Here is a 27767-nt window from a genome sequence, read left to right as displayed (position 1 = left end):
TGCAAATTTAGTTAAGACTTTATAAATTGTGTAAAATTTTATTTGCAAATTACATTGATTTTCGTAGCAAATATTGACAGTAGAAAATGGTTTTTTGTTTCAAAAATATTAAAAACACTGAAGAAACTTTTCTTATTTTGCATTGACTGATGAATACCTGAATAAACAATAAAAATTACTTTACGTGTACATTTTTAAGATAATTCAATATGTTGGAATAATAAATCCTTTTTTTACTACAGTACTGGGAGAAGAAAAAATAAGAAACGTTAAAAAAATATTTTAGTCCTCACATGAAAAATTTCTTGATTATGTGTGTCTAGCTTTTTCATTACACCATTTATATTGTTCATATTTAAGAGCTTTAAAATTTTTAATCGAGAAATTAATAATGACCAAATTATTTTAAATTTTTCAGGTGTAATGAAAAGTCAAAATGAACGATGTATTTGTCCAAATTTATGTGGCCGAAGTTTCAAGAATCAAATTAATTTAAGATTTCACTGTCGCAACGAATGTGGTTTATTATTTTCTTGTATTCTATGTTATAAATCATATAGTCAAAAATCGCATCTAAAACGTCATCTAGCTTTAATTCATAAAATATCATTAAATTAGTTATAATCGTATAAATACTAAGTTAATAAATAATATACTTACATATATACATACACACCTATTGTTGTTATAAGCATTTTTTGATTTTTTGTGATGATCAAGTTATATGGTATTTTTAAGTTACTTCGTAAAGTATACTATTTTTCATAAAAATTAATTAATTAATTAATAATGATTTCACAATGAATAACTATTAAACAAAACGATACAGTTCACCTCTATATAATGCAGATGAAATCCGAACATTTTCTCATTATTGCAAGAAAAGGCTGGATCATCACGTTAATCTATTGGACATACAACTATATCATATAGACATCAGAAATTTGAAACTAAGGCCTTTGTTTAATACATTTCAGTGAGGACAGTAAATCCAGTAGGTCCACTTCATTGGAAAAGTAGCTTTATTAATAATAATATATACATTATACACTGTTTACGAATATCTACAACTGTTAAAATACACCATTTATTTAATGAAGTTATTATTTAATAATATCCGAGAGATTATAACTATCGAATTTATCATAAATAAATGTTGTATGTGTTATATTTATATATATGTAAATATAAATTTTAGTTTAATTTGATTCGATTATTTTATTGTATTGATACTTACTAAAATGCTTTGTTTCCGAATACAACCTTTGCTTAATGAAGAAGAATTATACCAATATTATACTTATAAAATGTATTAATAGATATTATTTATGAGACATAATAATGAATTTCATTTTCTTTTCAGGTGTGGAGTATAACATTCATAATGCAAACGTTTTGAAATTTTCATGTCCCAACCAAAATTGTGGTAAAAGTTATAAGTACAAACCTGACTTAAATCGGCATATAAAATTATATTGTGGAAAAGAACCAAATTATGCTTGCTATTACTGTCAAAAACGATTTATGAGAAAAGATGTATGGAAAACTCATTTAATTATTGTTCATAAAAGTTTTGCACCTTAAATATTAATTTGGTCTCCAGTAAAACTATGTTAAATTTTCCTTATACCTTATTTAACAATCTCAATTTATTTAATTGTCAACTGGAACCTATTCACTTTTTCATTTTTATTCATTTTTTTTAAATTGTTATAACTTCTTTTTCACATCTATATATAAGTATTTACTTTAAAAAAAAAAAATGTAAATATATCTCGAATTCAATTAATCAATAAATAAATTTGTATTATTCCTTCTGAATTTAATTTTATTCTTGTAGAAAAAACTAATGAAAATGTATTTATTTTAAGATTCACTTATATAAGACTGGTAAGTAAAAGTGTATGTAGATGAGAAAAACTTAGTATATGAGAAAAACATCTAAAACACCTTATTACCTTCATGATTCCAAATTGTCTTATACAAGTCAATTTTATTTTAATGTTATGCCTTCATATTTAAAAAGTATATTTGATAAGAAATAAATAAAAAGTTTAATTTTATATTAAATAAAAAATATTAACTGTCAATGTTATATTGTGTAATAACGTGTGTGTAAAATATATTAAGATATTAAAATAATAGCTTATTTACTGCACCACAAGCATCATGGGGTACATTCATTTGTTGTAATATTAAATTTATTAAAATTTAATGTATTCATTTATTAAAAATTTAATAATAATATAATGTATAATTAAATCAGAAATCCTGGCAATTTTATTATTATGATATATGTTTAGTTGTACTCTAACTATAAAATGACACTAAAATTATGATATTATTTTTGTTTATATAACCACTAATTTTTATTTAATATTTTGAATTATATACAATAAAATAAAAACTACATACATTTTTTCTGTGTAAAATGGGCGATTATAATAAATCTATTAAAAACTTGATCTGCATTATAATTTCCACAAGTAAGGTTAGATTATCTAATATAAATAAAAGTATTTATAAGATTTAATTTTTTCAATTATCCTTATCCTATTTTACTATTAACCAAAGACAATAAAATTAGTGATAATAGATAACATAATATTGCTAACAGTAATAATAATAAAATATAATCAATTATGTAATAAGAAAACGGTTTGAAGGTCTTATTAAATATGTACTTAAAGTAAATTGTTTATTAATTTATAGATTACCTGACCAGAAAAAACACCTGGTTATGTCCACGTAAATGCGGCCGCAGCTATAAGATTAGGGGATCATTAACCAATCATTTGAGATTTGAATGCGGAGTTCAGCCCCAATTCATCTGCAAAAATTGCCCTCGGTCATTCAAACAAAAAAATGGTCTAAAGAGACACATGATGAGCTGTGAAGATCAGCCACGTGATTTCAGGTGTCGAATTTGTAATAAGCTCTTCAGGCGTAAATCTCACCTGAATACACATGTAATATGCGTGCATAATGTTTTAATATAGCAGATCATCCTTGTTTTAAATTTACTTTGATATCTTTTAACTTTTGGTATACCATACGTCAATAAAATATATGTTGCACGTGTTCTATATTCTAATAAAAAATTGCTTCATTTACTTCATTTAGTAGAATACTATTTATTTTGATCAGTATAGTTCTTGTATCTAATTTTTTATAAAAAATGTAATTATTAAATATTAATACATAGTAACCAATATAACTTAAAAAAATGATAACCTACAACCTATATATGGTCATTTAAAATGTTGCTATGTTCTTAAGTATTGTTATGGGTACTCATTATTTCAGTGTGTGTGTATATTTTATTTTATTTTAATAACAATAATAATAATAAATTACAATCAATTATGTAATAAGAAAACAGTTTGAAGTTCTTATTAAAGATGCACTTAAAGTAAATTGTTTATTCATTTATAGATTACCTGACCAGCAAAAACATCTGGTTGTGTCCACGTGAATGCGGCCGCAGCTATAAGATTAAGGGATCATTAACCAAACATTTGAGATTTGAATGCGGAGTTCTGCCCCAATTCATTTGCAAAAATTGTTCAAGGTCATTCAAACGTAAAGATAATCTGAAGATTCACTTGATGAGCTGTGAAAACCAGTCACCTGATTTTAGGTGTCGAATTTGTGACAGGCTCTTCAGACACAAGGCCAGTCTGAAAACACATTTAGGATGCGTACATAATGTCATAATGTAGCAATGTTGTCCTTGTTTTAATTTTTCGTTGCATACTTTTAACTTTTGGTATACGATACGTCAATAAAACATATATTGCACATGTAAAGTACTGTAGTAAAAAATTTTTTTATTTATTTAAATACTTTTATTTTAATCAGCTTATATCTTATATCTAAAAGTAGTCATTATTTTAATATATAAATATATATATATGTTTTATTTTAATAATTTTTTGGGCCATCAGCACAAGACAAAAAAATGAGTGACAATAGGTATAATATTGTTAATTATAAAAGAATACGTTGAAGATCTTATTATTATTTCTTAGTGTTCGAATTGTTCACTTAAAAACTGAACTCGTTTCACATTCAGTGCGTAAAAAATGAACTTTTATATAACTTATATTAAATAAATAGAAAAAAAGTTACATATATGGCATTTTTTAGACAGTCATACTTTTCATGAACGGTAACCTATGGTTGTTTGGTTGTTTTTTGTAAAACAGGCAATGTCACTGAACAGTTTTTACGTTTCCTATTAAATTTTCATTTTAAGCTTTGTATCTTCATATAGTCTTCATATTAATTATGAAATCAAATTTAAATCAGTGATAAATATAAGATTACTTTATAATTAAATGTCGATTTTTCATTCAATAAATGTAATATTACAATCATAATTCACTACAAAGTAGCATTGATACATAATGATAATTAAATAACAAGTTTTAGTTGAAGGTCATTGATTTGTAGGGTTCTAACTTCTAATATATCTAGTATAGTTGTATATATGATTTATTCGGAATATCCAGAAATTACCTATTTTGCCTACATCATATTCTAGATTTTTCTTTTGAATTTAATCAAACCTACAATAATGAAATATAAAAAGTAATGTTTGAAATATATAGACCCTTATTTATAATATGAATTACAATTTGTGTTCTGTACGTTCATTTAAAAATTAAGCTCTTTAATATATATAATAATATTTATATATTTTTTTTTTAAATGAACGATGTTCACGTACATGTTGTATGAATAAATGACTGCATTAATTTAGCCATTTAATTTTTTTTATTTATATTTTTAAATCACCAACCTAAATTCTTTATGAATAGGACCTTTAGAAAATGTATTAGGTATATTTTACTTTGTTTTTAAGTCAATACTCAATATGTATATAATAATCAATACCTACTTCTTATTTATACATATATTTTTAAATAGTAAATACATTTGAAGGCATTGAGAATCGTTTAAATTCATTAAAAATATAAACGTCGTTTGTTTGTCGTTCACAAAATTTGAACATCAACGAGTGAACGTGCGTCCACGAATGATTGACGTGTTTTCCAAACACGAATAACATTGAAATGCCTTTTTTTTTTGTATATATTTATAATATCATTTTGTAGATGTATATTGAATGTTGCTACATATTTCTATTAAGTATAGTTTGTTTTTGAGTTTACTTAAATTTGATATTAATGAACTTATTTTTATTCTTGTTATCAGATATACGTTGGATGTGTCCAAACGAATGTGGACGTAAATATCTAAACAAAAAAAGTCTTATTCGGCATTTAAGGTATGAATGTGGGGTAAAACGGCAATTTCAATGCTCCATGTGTTTCCAGCAGTTCAAACTCCAAGGGCATTTGAAAAAACATTTACGAAAATGTTTTTCAGGGATTGATGTTCAAAGTCACATTAATACATAAAGATATGCCTGTGAATATTGGTATTATTAACTACATTCTTGTGACCTTCGTATATTATTATACATTTGTATACAATAAATAAAATGTATATACCTATAAACAGAACTCTCTTAAGAGTATTCCATAAATTTTAGTAACATTGTGGTAGTAACAAATACAGAAAAATGCGTAATTCAAAAGTAATATCCAAAATCCTTAGTTACCGTGGATTAATAATAATACAAAATTGTAGGCGATCAAATTATTCTCTGCTATTAATTTTGATCTAATGGGTTCAGAAAAATACATTTTACAAATTGTATTATTTTGTATAGTTATTGCCGAAATGTCAACTATACCTATCGCATTAAACATAGCGACTAAATAATATTTAACTTACAGCAAATTGTAATTTTTACAGCGAATAAGGATGAGCATGTGTGTCTTAAAGTTGTCATTAAATGTATTAAAATTTAATAATTAAATTATTGGTTACAATAATTTATTAATAACTATCACACTGTATTAAATAAAAAATTAATAATCATATTTCTTATGTTAATTTTTTTTTATTGTATGATATTTTTAAAGATAATTATAAATGAATAAATTCAATATATATAAATATGAAAATTTCATTATATTTAATATTTTATGTAATTTATATCTTCTTATTATATATAATTATTATAACAAAAAATATGTATTTTTAATATATTTGAAAATTCTCGTAAGTTATAAATAATGTAACTAAATTACATAAATAATAAAAATTTTTATGAATATGTAATAAGATATCAGTTGAGTTATTTTTTATGAAATTTATATATAGTGGTACATGAAAGATTCGTTTGAATTAGTATTAACATTTATTTGCATTTGGTATATAATCGTGCTGTGCTTAATATAAATTATTTTAATAATTGTATAATTCGATATTTTTGTTTTTTTTTTTTTTTTAACTAAAATAATGAATTGTGTTTATACAATTATTAATACTTTTTATATACCATTAGGTACGGTTTAACCTACCTAACTTTATATTGCTTATACACTGATAAATTATTAGTTAAAATATTATTAAATAAAATATTATACACACAACTCCATTTTATTTACCATGACATTTTAATTATTTAATATATATTTATTCTAGTAATATTAGTTTTATAGATCATATGTTGCTAGTCTACTGCTTTATAATTTTTTGTAAATATATCTATATTAATATATTATTGCTTTTTTCCTGAGAATGCTCATTGCACGTACAATCAAAATTTTATACTTAATATGACTAGAGTAGCGACATATTAAAAGTTAATTTTACATTTTATATTCTTATACATAAGTAATAAATTATTTTAATAATTTTAGGAAATAAATAACTATTATATAGGAAATTAATTCAATATATATTCCTTTAAATAGAATGTATATATACTTTTTTATTTAGGTTGATAATTTAATGCTAAATGACGTTTAGTTGTGTCTTTTTTTTTCCTCAACAAATTTTTAGGAAATAATCAATGTACTAAAATCTATAAAAAATATTTAAAATAAAACAACTAAATGTTGCAGACACAGCCAAAAGTTATACATTTGTAGAAATAGACTTTTGAGGTTTACATAATATGCATGACCATATGTATTCCACAATAATCACCCACTATATACATTTAATTACTATGGAAATGGTAAAATAGGTTATATTCTATTTTTGTGTAGTTTATCCTAACCCTATTACCTTAATTTTAAAACAAATCTGGATTTCTCATTGACTTTTATATTAATAAACTTTTTTTGTAATAGTTTTTTGATTATAGTAAGAATTTAATTTCCTTTTCTTTTTTCAAACATTTGTTTATTTAAGAAAACAAAGTATTTTTTCAGAACGTAATTCAATACTTTATATGCGCATGCGTATATCGTTTTTAGTATTTTAATCTACTTATTGACTTTATTACTTATTTTATCTTACAGTTAGAAATGTTTCAATTTAATTGTTTACTTAATTAATATTGCAATTGCGTGCAATACATACAACATTATACATTTATATATATTTACTCAAGAAATTAACTTTTTTTTAGGTTTTCACCAAAATTCCTTAAACGAAAATCTTGGATCAGAAGGGCGATTCTTCTGTTTAAATATGTGTGGCCGAAGCTATAAGAACAAACAGCATATGACCAGACATATGACCTGCGAATGTGGTGTACAACCCAAGTTTCGATGTCAATACTGTATGAAATCTTTTACTCGAAAACAGACATTAAAAATACATGTAGTATCTATACATAATCGTTCACCGGATGCAATATTAAGAAAACCACGTCATTTTTTAAATTGGAAAACTGATATTTAATTATTTTTAATGTTCCTTTTTAGTAAGGTAAGACTAAAAATGAATGGTTTATTTGACGTTTGTTAAATTTTTCATTTAAAATGAGGTTGTATATTTATATATACATCAAATTAATAAGTTATATTGTGCGATTTGTTGAAATTATTATTTTGAAGGTATCAAAAATAAATTTACTTTCATAGTCTAAAACTTTCTTGATTTCATTAAAAATTTGAATTCCACACATTTGAATAAATTATATGCAATAGTAAAAATAATCATAACTGATAAAGAAGTCTACAGTAAAAATAAAAAATTATGCTAGTTAGTATAGTTAATATTGTAACTCTCATTAGTTAAACCGTAAATTAATAAAAATGTATTAAAAAATAATAATGCTGTCCAAGTAACTTCTAACAACTAGAGTTTGTTATATCTTCTTATTGTGATAATAATTATTTTTTAATGTTTTAAGTATATTAATTTTAGGTTGAAGACAACCATAGGGTTTTAGGGGGTGCTTAAGGTTCTAGATGTGATGGAAAGTTATTTACGCTTGTTGACCAATGTTTATGAAAATGTAGTTATGTCACGATAACGTATTTTTGAGCGACATAAATGATTTCTCGATAGACGTAATGAAATTAAAGACAAATACCAAGTCAAAAGTTGGATTTGTAAAATCGAAATCGATAGAGTCAACAATGGTACTTCATGGAAACAATTTTCAACATTGTTTCACTCAATGGAAAATACAAAATGAACGATAAATAAAAGTCGTAGGAGAAAATATAAAAGAGGGAAAAATGTTAAATTATTAAAAATTAAATTTTTTTAAATAAATAGTTTTTAAAATGAAATTCTCGTTATTTTAATGCCACACTTCATATATAATATTGTGTATATAGTAATGGTATAATCTATATATTGGCTATTAGTTATGGTAAGGAATGTGGGTTCATAATGTTGCACCCTTAAGATTTACACTCTAATTGCGCCACTGGTTGAAGAGTTATTTAATCTTAATTATTTACTGAAAACAATATCACGTTTATGTATGTAGGTATGTAAACAGTTTATTATATAAATAAATAAAAGCTTAGCTTGGATTATTAATGATTATGTAATATAGCCTAATAATTATTAGACTATATTACTCAACTTATAAGTTATATTGTTATATTGTTTATATTGTTGTATTTCAACTTACAAGTTGCAATAAGTTATCAAAAATAATGTCTATATCATCAACACGGCCACTTTTGAACAATAGTATCAAACCTTGGCAGTATATTGTTTTTTTTTGTACAATTTTGTACAATACTAATAAAATTTTGTACACCCACCCAAATTCGAGAAAATCCGATTTTTCTATGGTCGTGCTGGAGATGCGTATCCCAGTACGGCCATTAACCAATTATTATAAAATTTTAATTTAAATTATACAGTATTATATACTTTTTTTTGTACAACTTTGTACAACCAAAACAACATTTTATACACCCACCCAAACCCGATAATGATACACTCATCTATAAAATACATTTTTAGCTTATTAAATTTTTCTCATAAGGTCAGTGTTACGGACTACAGAGTAACATTTACCATTCTAATCTGTTCAGTAGTAAATACCCTTATACAATTTATAATTGTTTATAATTACTTTTGTTATCTATAAGATATCAGTCATATAGTTACCTGCCTTGTATAGGTACATACTTACCACGGAAGACAAATTAGTCTTTTGCATGATATTTTATTGACACGCCATATACTTGTATCGATGATGTACCTAATTATATTAATACAAAATTGAAATGTTAATTTAAAACTTTTTTTTTAATGAATCTATGTTGAAATATATTAATAGGAAATTGAAATATATTAATATTAATAGGTGATAAAATTATTTAATTATTTATGATTTTTTTAAAAAATACAAAATTTTATTTTGGTTATATAAAATTATACAAAAAAAATTTCAAAATACTGTCAACGTTTGGTACTATTATTCAAAAGTGGCCGTGTTGATGATTACGGACCTTCAAAAATACAGTTATTTTTAGTTTATTTGTCTATTTAAAAAGAATAATAATTGCTATTGATCTTCTTGAAAGAAAAATGAACGAAATGGAACTCAAAACGATATCAGCTAAGTTAACTATTTTAGTCAAATATATTATAAAGTGCCATTATGATATATATATTTTAACAGATAGTAAAATGGTTGTTATAAATAAAAGAATAAAATATTGTTTTAATAGTTTCAATTTTTAGATTAATAATGTATTTATTTATTTATTTATATTTTTTTATTGACTATACTGTAGTACTATATAATTTACCTTTATACTATTCATTTTTAAAGAAATAAATCGGGGTATTTTCAGTCAGTATCAAAATGCATAGTCTTTTAACTTTTTTTTTATTTAAACCCGGTCATTGACGATTTTCAATCTCTGTACAAAAATACCTGAAGATCATAGATATATGTAGATTATTATAATCGAACCTTAAGAATTTCCGTCTTGAAATACCATCCCCTAATTTACCCAACCCAATATCTTTACACTTTTTACCGCCTAATTCAACCAATAAACAGATTTAATAAAAATAAATATTTTATTTACAGAATCGAACGAGATTTGGTGGTGTGATTGTGGTCGTCGATATCAACGACATTGCAGTCTAATTCGTCATTTAAAATTTGAATGTGGTGTCGAAAGAAAGTTTATTTGTAACTTTTGTTCAAAATCTTTTAAACATAAATATCATATGAATAACCACATAATATTTCATTGTTCAAAAAATTTATAAATACAAATATTGATGACTTTTGCTTTAATGTTATAGTTACAGGATAAATTATATATATATTTATATATAAATAGTATTTTATTTTATTTTTTTTTAATCATTTTAGAGGAAATAATAATTTGAAACTGTATTTTTAATTTCTTATTTTTTGAAATCTGCACTATGTAATTTTTAAGTTAAATGATTTTAATTTTATATTGTATTAATATTATAAAAAATAAACTAAATGCTTGATACATAATAAGGTTTAAAAAAAAATACATTTACCAAATTGATCCCAGTTTGCATTATAAAATAATAAAGCTATTTTTTGTTTATTTATCCATTTACAAATAAATGATTGGCCATTTAATTTATTTATGAATGTAAGCTATGAACTTAAATAATTGGATGTAATTTATCTTAAGTTACATATTTCAATTAATATTGTATATGATATATTGATTAATTATATTTAAATATACATGTTCAGTATATTGGAATGGTTTTTTCGGAGATAATAAAATACTCATATATTTATTCCTTTTATACTGATAATGCTAATCTATGTTTAATTGACAATAGTAATACTACTCTAAATATATCATCACGTATTATACTACGCCTTCTTAAGGGTATTTATATATATATATATATATATTATTTTTAGAAATAAATTTATAATACATCATCTACATAATTGAACAAAATTTGGTTATGTGATTGTGATCAGCCGTGTCATTTAAAATTCGAATATGATGTCGCAGTGAAGTAAGTTTGTTATTTTTCTCCAGGAAACTTTGTTATATTTTCAATAGCTTTTATTTATTTATTATTATTCAAATATAATTTATATAAATTATAAATAGTTTTTATTTTCACTTATTTATTATATCAACTTATTTTTAATAATGTAAAATATGCTTTGGTTGTTAATTTGATATAATTATAAATCTACTTATAAAAATTGAAATTTTATATAGTTTTAGATTGATTTATGTAATACTACTAGGCTTGCGTACAAAGAGTTTAGGGATTCAACCCTCCATCGAGGATTATTGTACCTACATTTTTACATTTTTACTGAAAATACAACTATTTCTCATTCTATAAAAGTTAAACAAACTTGAAGATTCATACATACGAGTAATTGTTGATCTTTGTTATTATTTGTCCAATTTTATTGATTTTACACACTTTTTTTTGTATTTTCACGTCTTTTCCACCTACTATCAATTATCGTTGTAAATGAAGCCATCGATAGAATACATTTTCACATTATCTGATCAAACTGTTGAGATATTTGTTGACATTTATTGATTTTCGATCCTGATATTTTTGATCTAGTATTTTAGGTAGGTATAGTATCTTACTTATAATTGGACGACATTTTTGTTACAATTTTATATAGTTACTAAATAAATGGAATTCACGATGCCGATCTATAGTTAGTCTGTACCAGGGGCTAACTAACCTAATTTATACCCTACAGGATATGTAAATTAATTAATATTTTACTATCTTTAATGTTATTAATTAATTGGGTAAATTGAAACGTTTCATATTCTTTGTTCGTCATCATTATTCATTACTAATCCTTACATTTTTTGTTCCAAAAAAATAATTTATTGATAGTTTATAACATAACATAATATTGCTAATAATAATAATAAATTACAATCAATTATGTAATAAGAAAACAGTTTGAAGTTCTTATTAAAGATGCACTTAAAGTAAATTGTTTATTCATTTATAGATTACCTGACCAGCAAAAACGTCTGGTTGTGTCCACGCAAATGCGGCCGCAGCTATAAGATTAGGGGATCATTAACCAATCATTTGAGATTTGAATGCGGAGTTCAGCCCCAATTCATCTGCAAAAATTGCTCTTGGTCATTCAAACAAAAAATTCATCTTCAGAGACATATGATGAGCTGTGAAGATCAGCCACGTGATTTCAGGTGTCGAATTTGTAACAAGCTCTTCAGACTTAAATCTCACCTGAAAACACATGTAATATGCGTACATAATGTCTTAATATAGCAGATCATCCTTGTTTTAATTTTACGTTGATATCTTTTAACTTTTGGTATACCATACGTCAATAAAATATATGTTGCACATGTTATATATTCTAATAAAAAATTGCTTCATTTAGTTGAATACTATTTATTTTGATCAGTATAGTTCTTGTATCTAATTTTTTATAAAAAATGTAATTATTAAATATTAATAATTAGTAACCAATATAACTAATAAAAATGATAACCTACAACCTATATATAGTCATTTAAAATGTTGCTATGTTCTTAAGTATTGTTATGGGTACTCATTATTTCAATGTGTGTGTATATTTTATTTATTTTAATAACAATAATAATAATAATGTACAATCAATTATGTAATAAGAAAACTGGTTGAAGGTCTTATTAAATGTGTACTTAAAGTAAATTGTTTATTCACTTATAGATAACCTGACCAACAAAAACATCTGGTTCTGTCCACGTGAATGCGGCCGCAGCTATAAGATTAAGGGATCATTAACCAAACATTTGAGATTTGAATGCGGAGTTCTGCCCCAATTCATATGCAAAAATTGTTCACGGACATTCAAACAAAAAATTGATTTAAAGAGACACTTGATGAGCTGTGAAAACCAACCACGTGATTTCAAGTGTCGAATTTGTAACAAGCTCTTCAGACTCAAGGGCAACCTGAAATCACATTTAGGATGCGTACATAATGTAGCAATGTCGTTCATATTTTAATTTTCTGTTGTAAAATTGTAACTTTTGGTATGCAATACGTCAATAAAAAATATGTCACACATGTTATATATTTAATAAAAAAAAAATCACATCATTTAGTTGAATGCTATTTATTTTGATCAGTATAGTTATTGTATCTAATTTTTTTATAAAAATATTGAATTATTTAATATTTTAATTTAATAACTAGCATATATGTATAGTTACCAAAAATTTGAGTCCCCCCCCTAGAAGTAAGTCTAAATACGCCCCTGGTCTATCGTCAATAAAAATTAAATATTTAAATATATAGATAAACATAATTTTTTAAATATTATGATGTCGGCAAATTTAATCAGTTGCCCCACCCTTTCAAAAGTTAATATGACGCCCCTGGTCTGTACTCTGTATTCACATGAGATATTTGCGAATGCATTACAATTCAATATATATTTAGTAAGAAAACTATCCATATCTTTAATCATATTTCAGTAAAATATGAAAAAATTAAATGAAAAATTACTGTTCGATCTGATTGTTTATTAATCAATTAAATTATTATTATAGTATTTATTTATGATAGGGTCTCACTGCTTGACGATTATCGTTTATATTTTAATATATGTTAGTCGCCCGTTGTCCGATGCTCAGTGTCCGAAAAAAAAATATGTGAAACACATAGCGCTCATCGCAATTTAAAATAAAATAAAATATAAAACCTCTAGTTTAGCCTTTGCCTTTACAATTATAAATTATTTATTTTTTCTAGTTTCATTATGTCATTATTTATCATCAAATTAACTCGTATCTAACATTTTTTCGTTTCAAATTGTCTTTCTAACTGACTGAATAGGAAAAAATATGCATGCTAGCCACTAAATTAAAAAAAAAAAAAAAGATATTATGTGTAACTATATCCATGTACAAATGTAACAATTTGAAAGTTATTAACTCTTGGTGCTTTTATTTTTCAGGCATAAATTTGATGGCTCAGTGTCCAAAATGTTACAAAATGTTTGAAAATAACAAAATTTTGTTCGCACATTTAATGAATCAATGTGGTGATGAACTGAAATTCCAATGCAAAATTTGTCCTTTAAAGTTTAAACAATTACATTTACTCAAGTTTCATATGCTATCGAAACATAAAGTTTTACATACTTAATTTTTAGTTAATTTAAGTAGATGTTACAGTAAATATAATGTATTTCTTAACATTTTACGTTTTATAGTATACCTCAGAAGTTCTGTATTATCCTTTTTTATCTCCTCAGAAAATCAATATATTTATATGCGATTTTCATTTAATTATAAATTAAATCTAATAGAGTATCATAAATTTCGAATATTTTTTTTCTCAAGAATTCAGATAAATTAGTTACTAAATTCTCAAATTAGCTTTTTTCATCATATTTTTAAATTTATTAATATATATATATATATATATATATATTAGAAAAACATGAATAGCATTAAAGGCATGCATTAAAGCAGACTTTTTTATCTGATATTCGTTCAATTTTTTTTTATATAAAGTTTTCAGCACTGAGAAATAAAAAATTAGGTATTAAAAATTTTTCAACCCAATAACTCCAACTATGTGTAAAAAACAATTAAGGTAGCTTCAAACATTCTTAAAAAATAAAAAAAATTATTTTAGATTTTTATTTTTTAAAACCTTTAAAACCTTTACTCCACTAATAATATGGTATTTACAGTTTTTACAGTTAATTTAAAGTTGATATCACCACTTCAACTTAAACTCTGCCTTAGTTTTTATTTATAGATTTTCGGCCAAAAATATGGATATGATGCTATATCGTGTTGAAAATATCAATAAGTTAAGGTGAATGACGACATTTGGTGAATGTTAATATTCACAATTGAGTTTTGGTGAATGTTGACATTCACAATATTGAGTTTGGGTGAATGTTAAAAACTTTTAGTTAAATTTGGAATAAAGACGTTCAACAATTGGTGTCATACATAAAGATTGTGAATGTTTATAGATATGATATTGTTCACACAAGAAGGGCAAATTATGTTTGAGTAGAAACGTATAATAATTTTATAGTGTATTATTTAATCTAACGATGTTTAATGATCCATATAATATTAGAGATAATATCACCGGTACTTGAGATGCAATTGTAAGGCAAAGTGTATATCGAAAAAATGTATTTGTAGATCCTCAGGACTTTATGTAACTCAAAATATTATAATAGTTTATCATGTTGCAACAAACAATTTATAATATAAAATAAAATAATTTTTGGTTAATTTATTAACCCTTTGAGTGCCGAATTAATTTGACAAAATTATTTCATCATTAGGGAACGGATTTATATGTAATAAAAATACAGAAGTATGTACATATGTATGTAAGTATAATTTATAAAATATGTGCTAAAAACATTCAAATATGTAGGAAAAAAATGTAATTAAAAAAAAAAAAAATTATAATTAGAAAATTATCAAATATTAATGTCGCCTATGAGATCTGAAAATATTTTTAAAACGGCTAAATGACCGTTTCACATCAACCTACATCGGTTGATTAAAGCATATTTGAAGCGCTTAATATCAGAAGGCGATAATTCCAAATTTTTAAAAGGGTGGTGTCTGCCATGAGTGACATAATGAGTTATGTCATTGATTGTAAATGTCTACATTTAAGAAGAAATTGACATTCACCAGAAATTTCAGTAAATGTCAACATTCACCAAATGTCATCATTCACCTTAACAGATGTATCATTGCAATACCTAGTACACCGTAATACAAAGTGAAAGTAACAGTCGATAACATCTTTACTGGGGCCTAAATCAGTCGTTTCCTTCACATCTTAAAAAAAGTTCTTCTAAAAAAAACCAGATATGTGTATATATATGATGTATTCTGAAACAAGTTCAAACTGATATCAATTGTAAAAAATTCAACATATTTCTTACAAAGAATTTTAATTATTACTGAACAAAAATTAACAAAAATGAATATAATTATTACTTTGTCAAATATTTCTTTTTTTTAATCAGTTATTTATTCTTTACAGAAATGTCGTTTAATTACAAAAAATATAGGTATCTAAACATTATTTTTGACTTAAATTTAAATTTTTTCAAACACTTAGTTTGTATTAAACATAAATATAACATATTTTTAATAATATATTATATTATTAATATTATATTATGTATAATAATTTCTGTTTTGAGGAAAACGGAAAATGGAAGAAAATAGTCAAGATATTTTTTTTTTTTTTTTTTTGAGGAAAATGGACAATGAAAAAAAATAAAATGAGTTTAGATATTTGTATATTATTATTGCCTTGATGTATTTATTTTTTATTTGATACAAGAATTATTAGTTTAACAGTATTTATGAAAAAAAACTGTAAGTTCAAAATCTCTGAATAAAAACCTTGACCTTGTGATATAAACCCTATAGATACTAGATTTTATAGTCATCCGTAGAATTTAGAGTTATGGATAGAGTGTTTCGTTAGGCTTGAACGGTTGGTTGGTGGCCATTGCAAAAAAGTTTAATATTTAACTTTAAGAAAAATTTGGCTTATCTCAACTATTTAAAATTTAATATAATATAGTAGAATTCCGATTATCCGAACGCCAATCAACTGGACGTCCAATTAATAACCGGACGAGAAAAAAAAAGATAACAACACGTGCCAAGTTCACGTGTTTGGGAATTGTGATGAAGAGAATATAAACAAATAGTTGTCTATGGGGATACAAATGATCCTGAATATTAAATACTTTCAGATTATGAAATAGTTCGTAGTTTGATTAAAGAAGATGATACTTAAGGAGAGAAAAATTAAACTGACGATTTGACTGAAGGTGAAAATGGGTCGTCTCATTCTGAAGTTTTTGATGCATTGGATTTGGCGTTTATATGGTCTGAGAGGCAAGAAGAATCGAATACCACTCAATTTTTGCAATTAAGAAGGTTGAGAGACATAGTTGCTCTAAAGAGAAATTCAACTTTGAAGCAAACTTAAATATCATAATTTTTCAAAATAAAATAAATACTGTGCCATGTCGGTTTTTTTTTTTTTGTTTTAAAATATGTCGCATATTATAATTAAAGCTTATTTTGTTTCGGTTACATATTATAATAAAATGATTTGTTTATAGTTCCAAATATTAAATTATATTATATACATATTAATAATAAATACATACATACAATATATTCATACAATTATATAACTTGATATGTCATATGTCAATCATCCGGATATTTGCTTATCCGCCGGACTATCCTTGACATTAATTGTAATTGTTTGTAATCTAAATGTAATTAATTGTCCGGATAATCGGAGTTCTACTGTATATTAAACTATTAATTATAAATATATAATATATTATTAATAATAAATTATATATTAGCTTGTTATTTCATCTCAGCCTACTGCTTTTTTATTTAATGCGTCATGTATTTCTTTTCTAGTACATACTATGCATACAATGTCATTTAACTTAACAAAATAATAATCTAACACACAATATAATCAGTTACTTGATGCGAAATTCCTTGTGTATTTTAGAGATTCCCCAGCGTTGAATATAATATAAATTAAAATTACTTGTTTATTTACAGGTTACTCGAGCAGTCGAAACATATGGCCGTGTCCACATAAATGTGGCCGTAGCTATAAGAATAAGCATTCGTTATCTAGCCATTTGAAGTTCGAATGCGGAGTACAGCCCCAATTCACCTGCAAAAATTGCACGCGCACATTCAAACTTAAACATCACCTGAAGAGTCACATGATGAGCTGTGATAATATACCACCCGAGTTCAGGTGCCCGTTATGCAACAAGCTCTTTAGACAGAAAGTCCATCTAAAAACACACTTAGGATGTGTTCATAAAGTTATAACGTAGCAATATCGTTCGTGTTTTATCTTTATTTTTTTTAACTTTTAACATTTGTTTAATTAAAAATGTTTGTATCTGTTCAAATAAATGTATAATGTTTCTCATGTGCAGATATAAAATTAGAAAAATATATATGATATGGAGTGACACTGAAGTTAACTAATGTTAGTTTGGAGTTAAAATCTTCACCACAATTTTTAATTACGAAAATAATTATAACGAAATATTAAATTGTTATGTGCCATGATCTCGGTTTCGCTCTCAAACAATATATGAAGATGTTTTAAAATATTGTAAAGAATTTAGTTAATTTTACAAAACTTTATTAGTATAATTTATAAGTGTTGCGAATTAAACTGCAATAACATGTAAAAGTGCTTTTTATTTCTGACTAAAAATCGTCTAATATAATATTAAATTCTACTCTCATATACAGTTATGTTGACGTTATGTCAGTATTGAGATTGGAAATCCTCTTAAATAATGAAATAATATTCTTCAATAGATAATAATAATATAGTTCTATGAATGATAAAAATTATATAGGGATTATTAATAACAGTCAAAGGACTATGTTGTTTTGTCTATGGTTTGAATAGCATTCGCCAATCTTTTTTATCTATAATATCTGCTTATTTTGTTATTTATAATTATAAAATACCTTTTTGTATAATATACAAACACATTTAATTAAATAGACAATACATTTTTACCCAAAGCATAAGAATAATAACTAAATCAAATGTATGTCATTTTATAATCACCCATATCGCTATATGAATATAATGATATTTAATTTTCAAACAATTGGGCTTTTATAATTAGAAGTCATTCTAAATTTCATTCTGTTTTTTGATCCAATGATTTAAATAACTATATTTTATCTTCTTTTTTATAATTTTAGTAGTAAGTATATTATGGATTTGCGTTCTACTAGAGATGCGTTCATCTATTTTCGTTAGCAAATTATAATGAAAACATAATTTTGACAAACGAGGTACTTACTTGCAAAAGTTATCCCCATATTGCTCGCCTGAGAGTTAAACTTCTTAACAACTTTAGTTGGAATGTGTTAAACCATCCACCTCACAGTCCAGACTTGGCACCTTTTTACTAATATGAAAGAAGCTTTGAGAGAGGAACGTTATGAAGACGACGAAATAAAATTAGTCGAGTTGAATTAGGAAGAGAACGTGAAGTAAAAGTTCTTCGAGGAGAAAATACATAAGCTGGTGTCTCAGGATGAAAAATATTTAAATATTATGTAAAATACGTATATTAAATACTCTGTAATTTTTTTAAAAATGAGGACATTTTAATTTCTGGACGTGTCTCGTAATTAATATGATAATAAATAAATTATTTTTTATATAATATTGTTGCCAATTTAATACAATTGGTTGATAACTTATTATTCCATCACAGCAAAAACATATTTGAAAAATGTTTTTAAAACTTTTTTCAAATAAAAAATATTTCAAAAACGCGAGACATGTTTTCCAGTTGCTCGTTAAACGCCGCTCCGGCAACAATACCGGATCGTATCAATGGGTGTTAGGTGATATATGGTTATATATTTTATTTATTATAATATATTAAAAATTAATTACTCATTACAATTAATTTATTTAAAGTACAGTCCACTTTCTTATTTATTCGCCTTATTCCAATTATGACGAGTTGTTCAAACAGTGATACATATTTATATTTACCAATTTTATATTTAAGAAGTAATATTGTATAAATAGTTTGAAATTAATCAAGTTATAATTGAATTTTTTTAATTTTAATTTAAATTATGTAGGGCATGTTATCATCTCTAAAAAATCCATGCATTCAACCTATGAATTATTGATTTGTTAAGTGGATACAATTGTAACACATATGTAAAAATATATTTTTCCAACAAGACATTTTAATGAAAATGAATCCAAACAAAGCTCATGTGGAATCACCAATTATGAAAATGGTTATTGTATCATATAAAAATGGAGCACGAATTATTAAATAGGCATTTTTTTACCTGTTTAATTATTATAAATTTATAAAATAAAAGAAAAAATAATTTTAGTTGAAATTCTATCTAAGTTCTTAACCTAGGTTATAAAATACAAAAAAATCAACTTGTTATACATGGTTATTAATGTAATAAAAATAACAGCAAAGAAAAAGGAAATTTTTTAAAATCTACTTGTTAAACAAAATGTATGTAAATAAGAATAATAGTAATTATTAAGTAATCATTATTATTATTATAAATAATAATTTGTATAACAAATAAATATTTAGTAATTAAATAGGCATTTTTAAGATAAAAATTAAAAATGATTTTAATGTTAATAATTATAAATTACCAAAAATAACTTAATACTTAATTAAATTAATATAAAAATAAAAATAAAATGTATTTTTTAGATATAAAAAAAGAATTCATATAAGAATAATGATTATAAACATAGTAATAATAATTTATTCTACGATAAAACATGTTAAATTATTATAATGAGATTATTTTATGTGCAAAATATGTGTTTCGACATGTATAATTAATAAATTATACATTGTATAAATAATAATTATTTTATCGCCTACCATGTGATGATTTTTTTTTTAAGATCTCTAAATTTAGCTCCTGTTAAACAATTTTTATTTTTGAAAACAACATCACATAAAAATCTATAGAATATTCAATTTAATTATGTAATGGATAATTATTAAGGGTAGAACACGATTGCGAACATTTGTATATGGGTAACAAAAAGGTGGGTAAGAAAAATAAATAAACACGATTGCATATGCGATTGTATACAACATTGTCAAATTTACTAATAATAGTAAGAATATTTAGAAACATTAAAAAAAAACTAAACAAAACTTAATAAAAAAAACATATACTTAAAATTTATAAAAAAAAATTAAATGTTGACGATTTTTGATATAGAGCACATTATACAACGTTACGCTTTTCTATAATACAATTTAATATTTTTTAGGTTCTTGCTATATTTATCATATCTAAATATTTGGATTTGTTATTATTGAAAAAAGGCCAATTTTTTTTAAGTAAGTACTTAGTAATAATATATGTACCTATACTTATATATGTATGTATATAAATGTATACAGTGTCGGTCTGGTTCTAAAGGATCCAGGCTGGATTTTATTTGGAAGAACCCCAACCCCCATACGACAAAATTTATTTATTATATTTAAATTAAATAAACCTTAAATATGTAAAATGAACAATAAAATGTTATACATATAGATCATATATTATTCTATATTTGTCATTTTAAATAAAAAAGAATAAAGTTAAAAATTCTCTTAGTCTAAATTTATCGTTAAGTATTCAATTTTTATGAAAAAAAAAAAATTATGCATGTATAAAATAAATACATTTAATATATCATATGAAAAGCCTTGTAATTTTTTTTAACGATTTTGCTATGTCATCTATTAGTTTTATTTTATCTACATTCAACGTATCTTTCTATAACCATAAACATTAGTGGTTCTAAATGTTGTTGATCGAGTGACGATCTTAATTTTGTTTTTATTACTTTAAGCTTAGAAAATACTCTTTCACATGTGACTTGAGTTAATGGTAATAGTATTATGTATTTAAAAACTTCATACAAATTGTTCTACATACCACAACGGCAAGGTAGTTGGGTGAAAATCTTAAAAGCACATTCTATACATTTCCAACATGAATTACAATTTATCGATTCAAGTTCATCTTCTGAATCAGATGTCATTACTTCATCTATAATATAACCTTTACCATCATTATCGTTCATTATGCCATGTTTTTTTTGGAATAATATTAAAATAATAAGAAGAAAATTGTTTCAATTCAAGTAATACAGGTAATTTTGTTACAGTTATTAAGATATCCATAACATATTCTTTAAGCTTTTTGATGTATTCATATATTTTTGCATCCAACCAATCACTATCCTTTAATATATTTTAATTTGGTATTAATCGTTCTTCAAAACTAATATACTCGTAATATAATAATAATATGTATTAAAAGCTGTATGACGTATATTAATTAAATAAATAAATAAATATCAAGTTCATTCATCCATAATAATTATGATTTATATTTATCGAACTACAACACAATTATAAAACTTGATTAAGATAATAAGTAGTACGATTTACTTATTCTAGCTATAGATTTAAAAATTGAAAGTTAAAAAACTTTACGAACACGCGTTCCTCATAACTTTTAAATCCAAATGTTTCGTTGCATTAAAATATACATTTATAAAAAAAAGACGGCGACCCAGGCAGCGATTGCTGCCTAACCTAACCAAAATAATTATTTTGTATTATATAACATACTATTTATAAGATAAGATATGTTATAACTTACTATTTATAGTTAATATATTTTATCTAAAGTAAGTTATTACTCAAATTCTTGAAATTCTTCAACATTTTTATTGGAAAATATCATTAATTTAGTACACAGTATACATAGTATAACTTGTAAAAATGAAACCCTACAATCTACATATAGCAGTTTATAATGTTGCTTTGTTCTTAGGTATTGTTATGGGTACTGATTATTTGAATATGAGTGTATATTTTATTTTAATAACAATACGGGCTATTCAGCAAAGACAAGAAAATTAGTGACAATAGATAACATGATATTGCTAATAACAATAATAATAAAGCACAATCAGTTTATGTGATAAGAAAACAGGTAGAAAGTCTTATTAAGTATATACTTAGAGTAAATTGTTTATTTACTTATACGAGTAGATTACCTGACCAGCAAAAACATCTAGGTATGTCCACGTAAATGCGGGCTGTTATAAGAATAGGAGATCATTAACCAGTCCAGTGGCGTACATACGGGTGGCGAGGTCCTTGTTCAACCCCCCTCCCCCAGTGCCAAAAAAAAGAAAAAAGAAATTTGTTTTATTATTGATGACGTGTAATGTATTCATTATTATGCTTTAGACTTAAAATATACAACTATACAAATATTATCATATATATTATAATTATATTGATAGGTGTTAAGTTTTGTTAACTATGCTGTTTTTATATTCCAATAGCTATTAATTTATTGTAATGTAAAAGTAAACTGTAAATTGGTAAAAAGAATGTATAAAATAATATCTATTTATAGCAGTTTTTTATCTTATTTATTTGTGCAACGAAAAAAAAAAAAGATAACGATTATTTTTGTGAATCCCCCCCCCCCCAGAACAAGATTGAATGTACGCCACTGAACCAATCATTTGAGATTTGAATGCGGAGTTCTGCCCTAATTCGTTTACAAAAATTGCTCTCAAAGACTCAAGGCCAACCTCAAAACACATTTAGTCATCGTACATAATGTCTTCTTGTAGCAGTGTCATCTTAATTTTAATTGTTTTTTTTATTAATTAACTTATTAAATTTATCGTTGAATTTGCTACTCATGGTATGTATATCCTCACTTAATATTTTATCTAAAAAAAAAATTAAATATTTTAAAATTAAATGAAACGTAAACTGGCAATCTGTCGAACAGCAAATGAAGCGATGTCATACAAATATGATGTCTGCAACGATACTGAAATAGCTAAAATACGTTATGGGAAAAAAAAAATCCAATAAAATAAATTACCTACCTTTGATAATTTGTTAGATACACACTGCATGGTTTTTGCTCGAGTAACTATCGCTAATATTAATATGATTAATACATATTAACGTAATAATGTGTGTGGGTAGGTAACTGACAGTGACTCGTAACCCGTATGTAAAGCCGGGTTTACACGACGCTAATCTCATGCGTGTTTGCGACATGCTTCGCCCTGTCTGAACTTTCCTTAGGTAATAAGCGAGTCAAGCAAGGATACCTCTTGGCGAGCGGAAGCTAAGTCGGCATTTGGACGCGCGTTAAAGAAGATTCGCACATTTGTTTCGCATCGTGTGAACTACTTCTTTGACCGTCTTGCCGCCCACGTAGCGCCATGGATCAAAATAAATATATTCAACTCATTGAGTTACCTCATCGTTGTCTCGCATAAACTGTGGCTCACCCTGAATCACATTGCTTCGCGCATAGATACGTATCGTGTAAACATTTAGATGAATCAGATGTCTCGCGAATCTTGCCTCACGCATCAAATTCGCGCCATGTTATCCCGGCTTTATAAATGTATTATTTTCTTATAACGTCCAACAGGAGTTGGGAATCGACGTAAATAATAAAATAATACTCGTGTTTACATCATTAACCATTATGTGTCGCCACTTACGTACACTTGTATTCTACTAGGTAAGTTTCGACAATGGCCGGGCTTTAACGTAAATATCATCATTTTCATCATTATAAATGTCGTAATGTCTTACGAATCGTCAATATCGCTCATTGTGTTTTTATTAACAATAAAAACAATAACACACTACAAAAATATAAAAACAAATTAAAAAATAAACATCTCACAATCTTATTATCATTGAAAATCCGAAAAGCGTTCCAACAGACCTCACAGTCCATGATCAATTCACATAACGCATGCGCAGTAAATCAATCACGGATTAGTCAGCAACTAATCCCAAATTCCGTGTTGTTGCAAACCTTCTATATATCATAATATTTCTAATAATAATAATAATAATAATAATAATAAATTTCAATAAATTATGTAATAAGAAAACAGGTTCAACGTCAGTGTTGCCATTATAGCTGTTTTAAAGCTACTTCTAGAATTTTTCAAGTGTCATCTAGCTTCCAATAATGTAATTTTGCAGGAGGCTATTAACTCAGCATTATTTATCGATCGATTTTGCTTATTCAGCTGTTTTTGTTATTTTCCCATTGCGGTTTAAATAAATACATTTTTTTCATATAATTATATTCTTATCCAAATAAAAATTAAAATCTAAGTCAGTTGTAATTAATTTTGACCAAGTTTTATAGATAATGAGTTTTGTCTTGGTGACGGTTAAAGCATAGACCTTGTACTAATAGATGGAGCATCACCGGTTGGCGGGGTTGAGTGATGCGTTCACGAATATTTTCATATCAGTATTGTCATTGCTGACGACATAAAATATATTTATTCTCATATTTATACAGTATATTATTATTAAAACATTTAAAAATCAATTTGCCTAATAAATAATCCTGTAAACTTAATCCCCAAAAAAATAACCCTATAATAAAAAAGATTGTGTTTCTACCTAATTGATAACATATAATACAATATCAATAATTGAAAAATATAAAATAATTTGTTAAATTTTTCAATCATAAATTAAATTAGAATTATTAGGATTATGCGAAATACGTTGGCCAGATAATGGTGACTTCTAGTTTGACGACATCAGAGTTATTCATACAAATAATACAAAAGGACAAGCCGGTGTTGGAATTGCTCTCAATAAAAAGTGGGGTAAAAGAGTTACGAATGTTGTGACCTATAGTAGCAGACTAAGTTTGGTCAAAATAGGGTCATCACCAAACAACCTTGCAATTATACAAGTTTTTATGCCAACGTCAAAAGCAGATGATAAAGAAGTGAAAGAAGTGTATGCAGGCATTGAAGAGCTAATGAAACATACTAAACCACACGATAACGTAATCATCATGGGAGACTTTAATACTATAGTTGGAGAAGGCAGGGAAGGTAGAGAAGTCGGAGACTTCGGTTTAGGTAAGAGAAATGCAAGAGGAGAAAGAGTCGTGGAGTATTGCAGAGAAAATGGGATGATTATAACAAACACAAGATTTTAAAACCCTATGAGAAGAATATATACATGGAAAATGCCAGGTGAAAATGCCCGCTACCAAATAGATTACATACTGGTAAAAAATCGATTTAAGAATCAAGTTAAATTCGGTAAAACATATCCGAGTGCTGATTGTGACAGTGATCACAATATAGTAATAGTGAAATGTGAATTCAGATATAAAAAACCACAAAGAACATAGTACAACAAGACAATTATAATGTTAGATTACTAAAGAGAGCGGAGGTTGTGGAAGAATATGGACGCTATATGGATACCGAATACCAAAAACAAAATGTAGATGATCCACTGAATAAAAAGTGGGAGAACATAAAATCAGCTATTAAAAAAGCGGCGGACTCTGTGCTAACAAAAAAAGAAAATTAAGAATCCAGAAGAGCATGGATTGACAAGGAAATAGTAAAACTTATAGATGAAAGACGAAAATATAAAAACAATAACATGAGAGAAGGGCAACAGAAGTATCGTCAACTAAGGAACCAGGTTAATCAAGAAGCCAAGAAAGCAAAAGAAGAATAAGTGGAGCAGCAGTGTAGCGAAATTGATGATATGTTCAAAGCTAACAAAATAAATTAGTCGTGTCACAAGATCCAACAATTTGTAGGAATGAGAAAACGAAATGTCCCTAATATCAGAAACGAAATGGGCCAATTATTAGTTGATGATAAGGACATAATAAAACGATGAAAAGAGTAAATTGAGGAACTTTATGAGGGAGAAAAATTGGAGGAAATTACAACAAATGAGGAAAAAACAAAACTACCCATCTTAAGATCGGAATTTGAGCTAGCGCTCTATGACTTGAAAAAAAATAAAACTCGTGGGATTGATAACATAACAGCAGAACTGTTGCAATGTGCTAGTATGAAGATAAAGGATGCTTTATACCAACTAACTCATGACATATATGAGAAAGGAGATGTTTCAGACGATTACTGCAAAAGCATAATTGTAACTATACCAAAGAAAAGTGGAGCAAATTCCTGTGAACAGTTTAGAACACTGAACTTACTGACACATGTCTCAAAAATCCTAACAAAAATAATAAATCGAAAAATAGAAGGAAAAGTGGAACAATACTTAAAAAATGACCAATATGGATTCAGAAGACAAAAAGGTACACGAGAAGCAATTTTAGGATTGCGGGTGCTAATTGAAAAACAGATCGATAGAAATAAAATCACATATTAGGTCTTCATAGACCTGGAAAAGGCCTTCAATAAAGTAAATTGGAACAAGATGCTGCATATATTACGAGAAATAGGTATTGAACAATAAGACCTACGAATCATTCACAGTCTGTACAAAAACCAGACAGCCTGCATTAAGAAAGGAGAAATCACAACTAACGCTCAAATAAAAAAAGGTGTCCGACAAGGGTGTACGCTATCACCACCATTCTTTAACTGCTACATCGAAAAAGCTATAAATATAGTGAAAGCAAAGCTAACAAGATTAAATATTGGAATCAAAATTGGTGGAGAAATTGTTTCAATGATACGATTTGCTGACGACATTGTGGTAATAGCTGAGAGTGAAGGTGACATACAGCATGCAGTTGAAGAAATGGATGAAATGCTCAGAACATTAGAAATGAAAATAAATAGTACAAAAACGAAGATCTTAGTCTTTGCCAGAGACCCAAAAGTAAAAGCTAATGAATATATTAGTAATTAAAAACTGGAACAGGTAAAAAAAATGGTATACCTAGGAAATAAAATCACATCTGATGGCAAGAGTGTCCACGAGATTAAACAACGCATAGCATTAGCAAAAATTGCCTTTAGTAAATCATAAGTTGCTC

The 27767-nt window shown here is 25.7% G+C and overlaps 1 protein-coding gene across 28 annotated transcripts in view; it reads left to right on the top strand.

Moving 5' to 3' along the window:
* LOC112691349 (longitudinals lacking protein-like) overlaps nt 1–27767 on the top strand; it is a 432448-nt gene that overhangs the window by 221709 nt on the left and 182972 nt on the right. The window contains exons 5-6 of one of the 28 annotated variants that reach the window (XM_025565554.1): nt 2713–2917; nt 3436–3490. The exons of 21 other annotated variants lie outside the window; for them this stretch is intronic. In XM_025565554.1, coding sequence (XP_025421339.1) covers nt 2713–2917; nt 3436–3475 — 245 coding nt within the window. In that variant the 3' untranslated portion in view covers nt 3476–3490. Of the gene's footprint in view, nt 1–1363; nt 1600–2712; nt 3015–3435; nt 3738–7495; nt 7786–13014; nt 13412–17912; nt 18215–27767 lie in introns of those variants that run through there. 6 more of the 28 variants (XM_025565539.1, XM_025565534.1, XM_025565543.1 and 3 more) reach the window with 6 other exon arrangements.

This window comes from Sipha flava, unplaced genomic scaffold (genome assembly GCF_003268045.1).
Source record: "Sipha flava isolate LNK unplaced genomic scaffold, YSA_version1 607_pilon_pilon, whole genome shotgun sequence".
Lineage (NCBI taxonomy): Eukaryota > Metazoa > Arthropoda > Insecta > Hemiptera > Aphididae > Sipha > Sipha flava.
The sequence above is the reverse complement of the archived record's forward strand: the minus strand, read 5'-3'. Positions and strand labels throughout refer to the sequence as shown.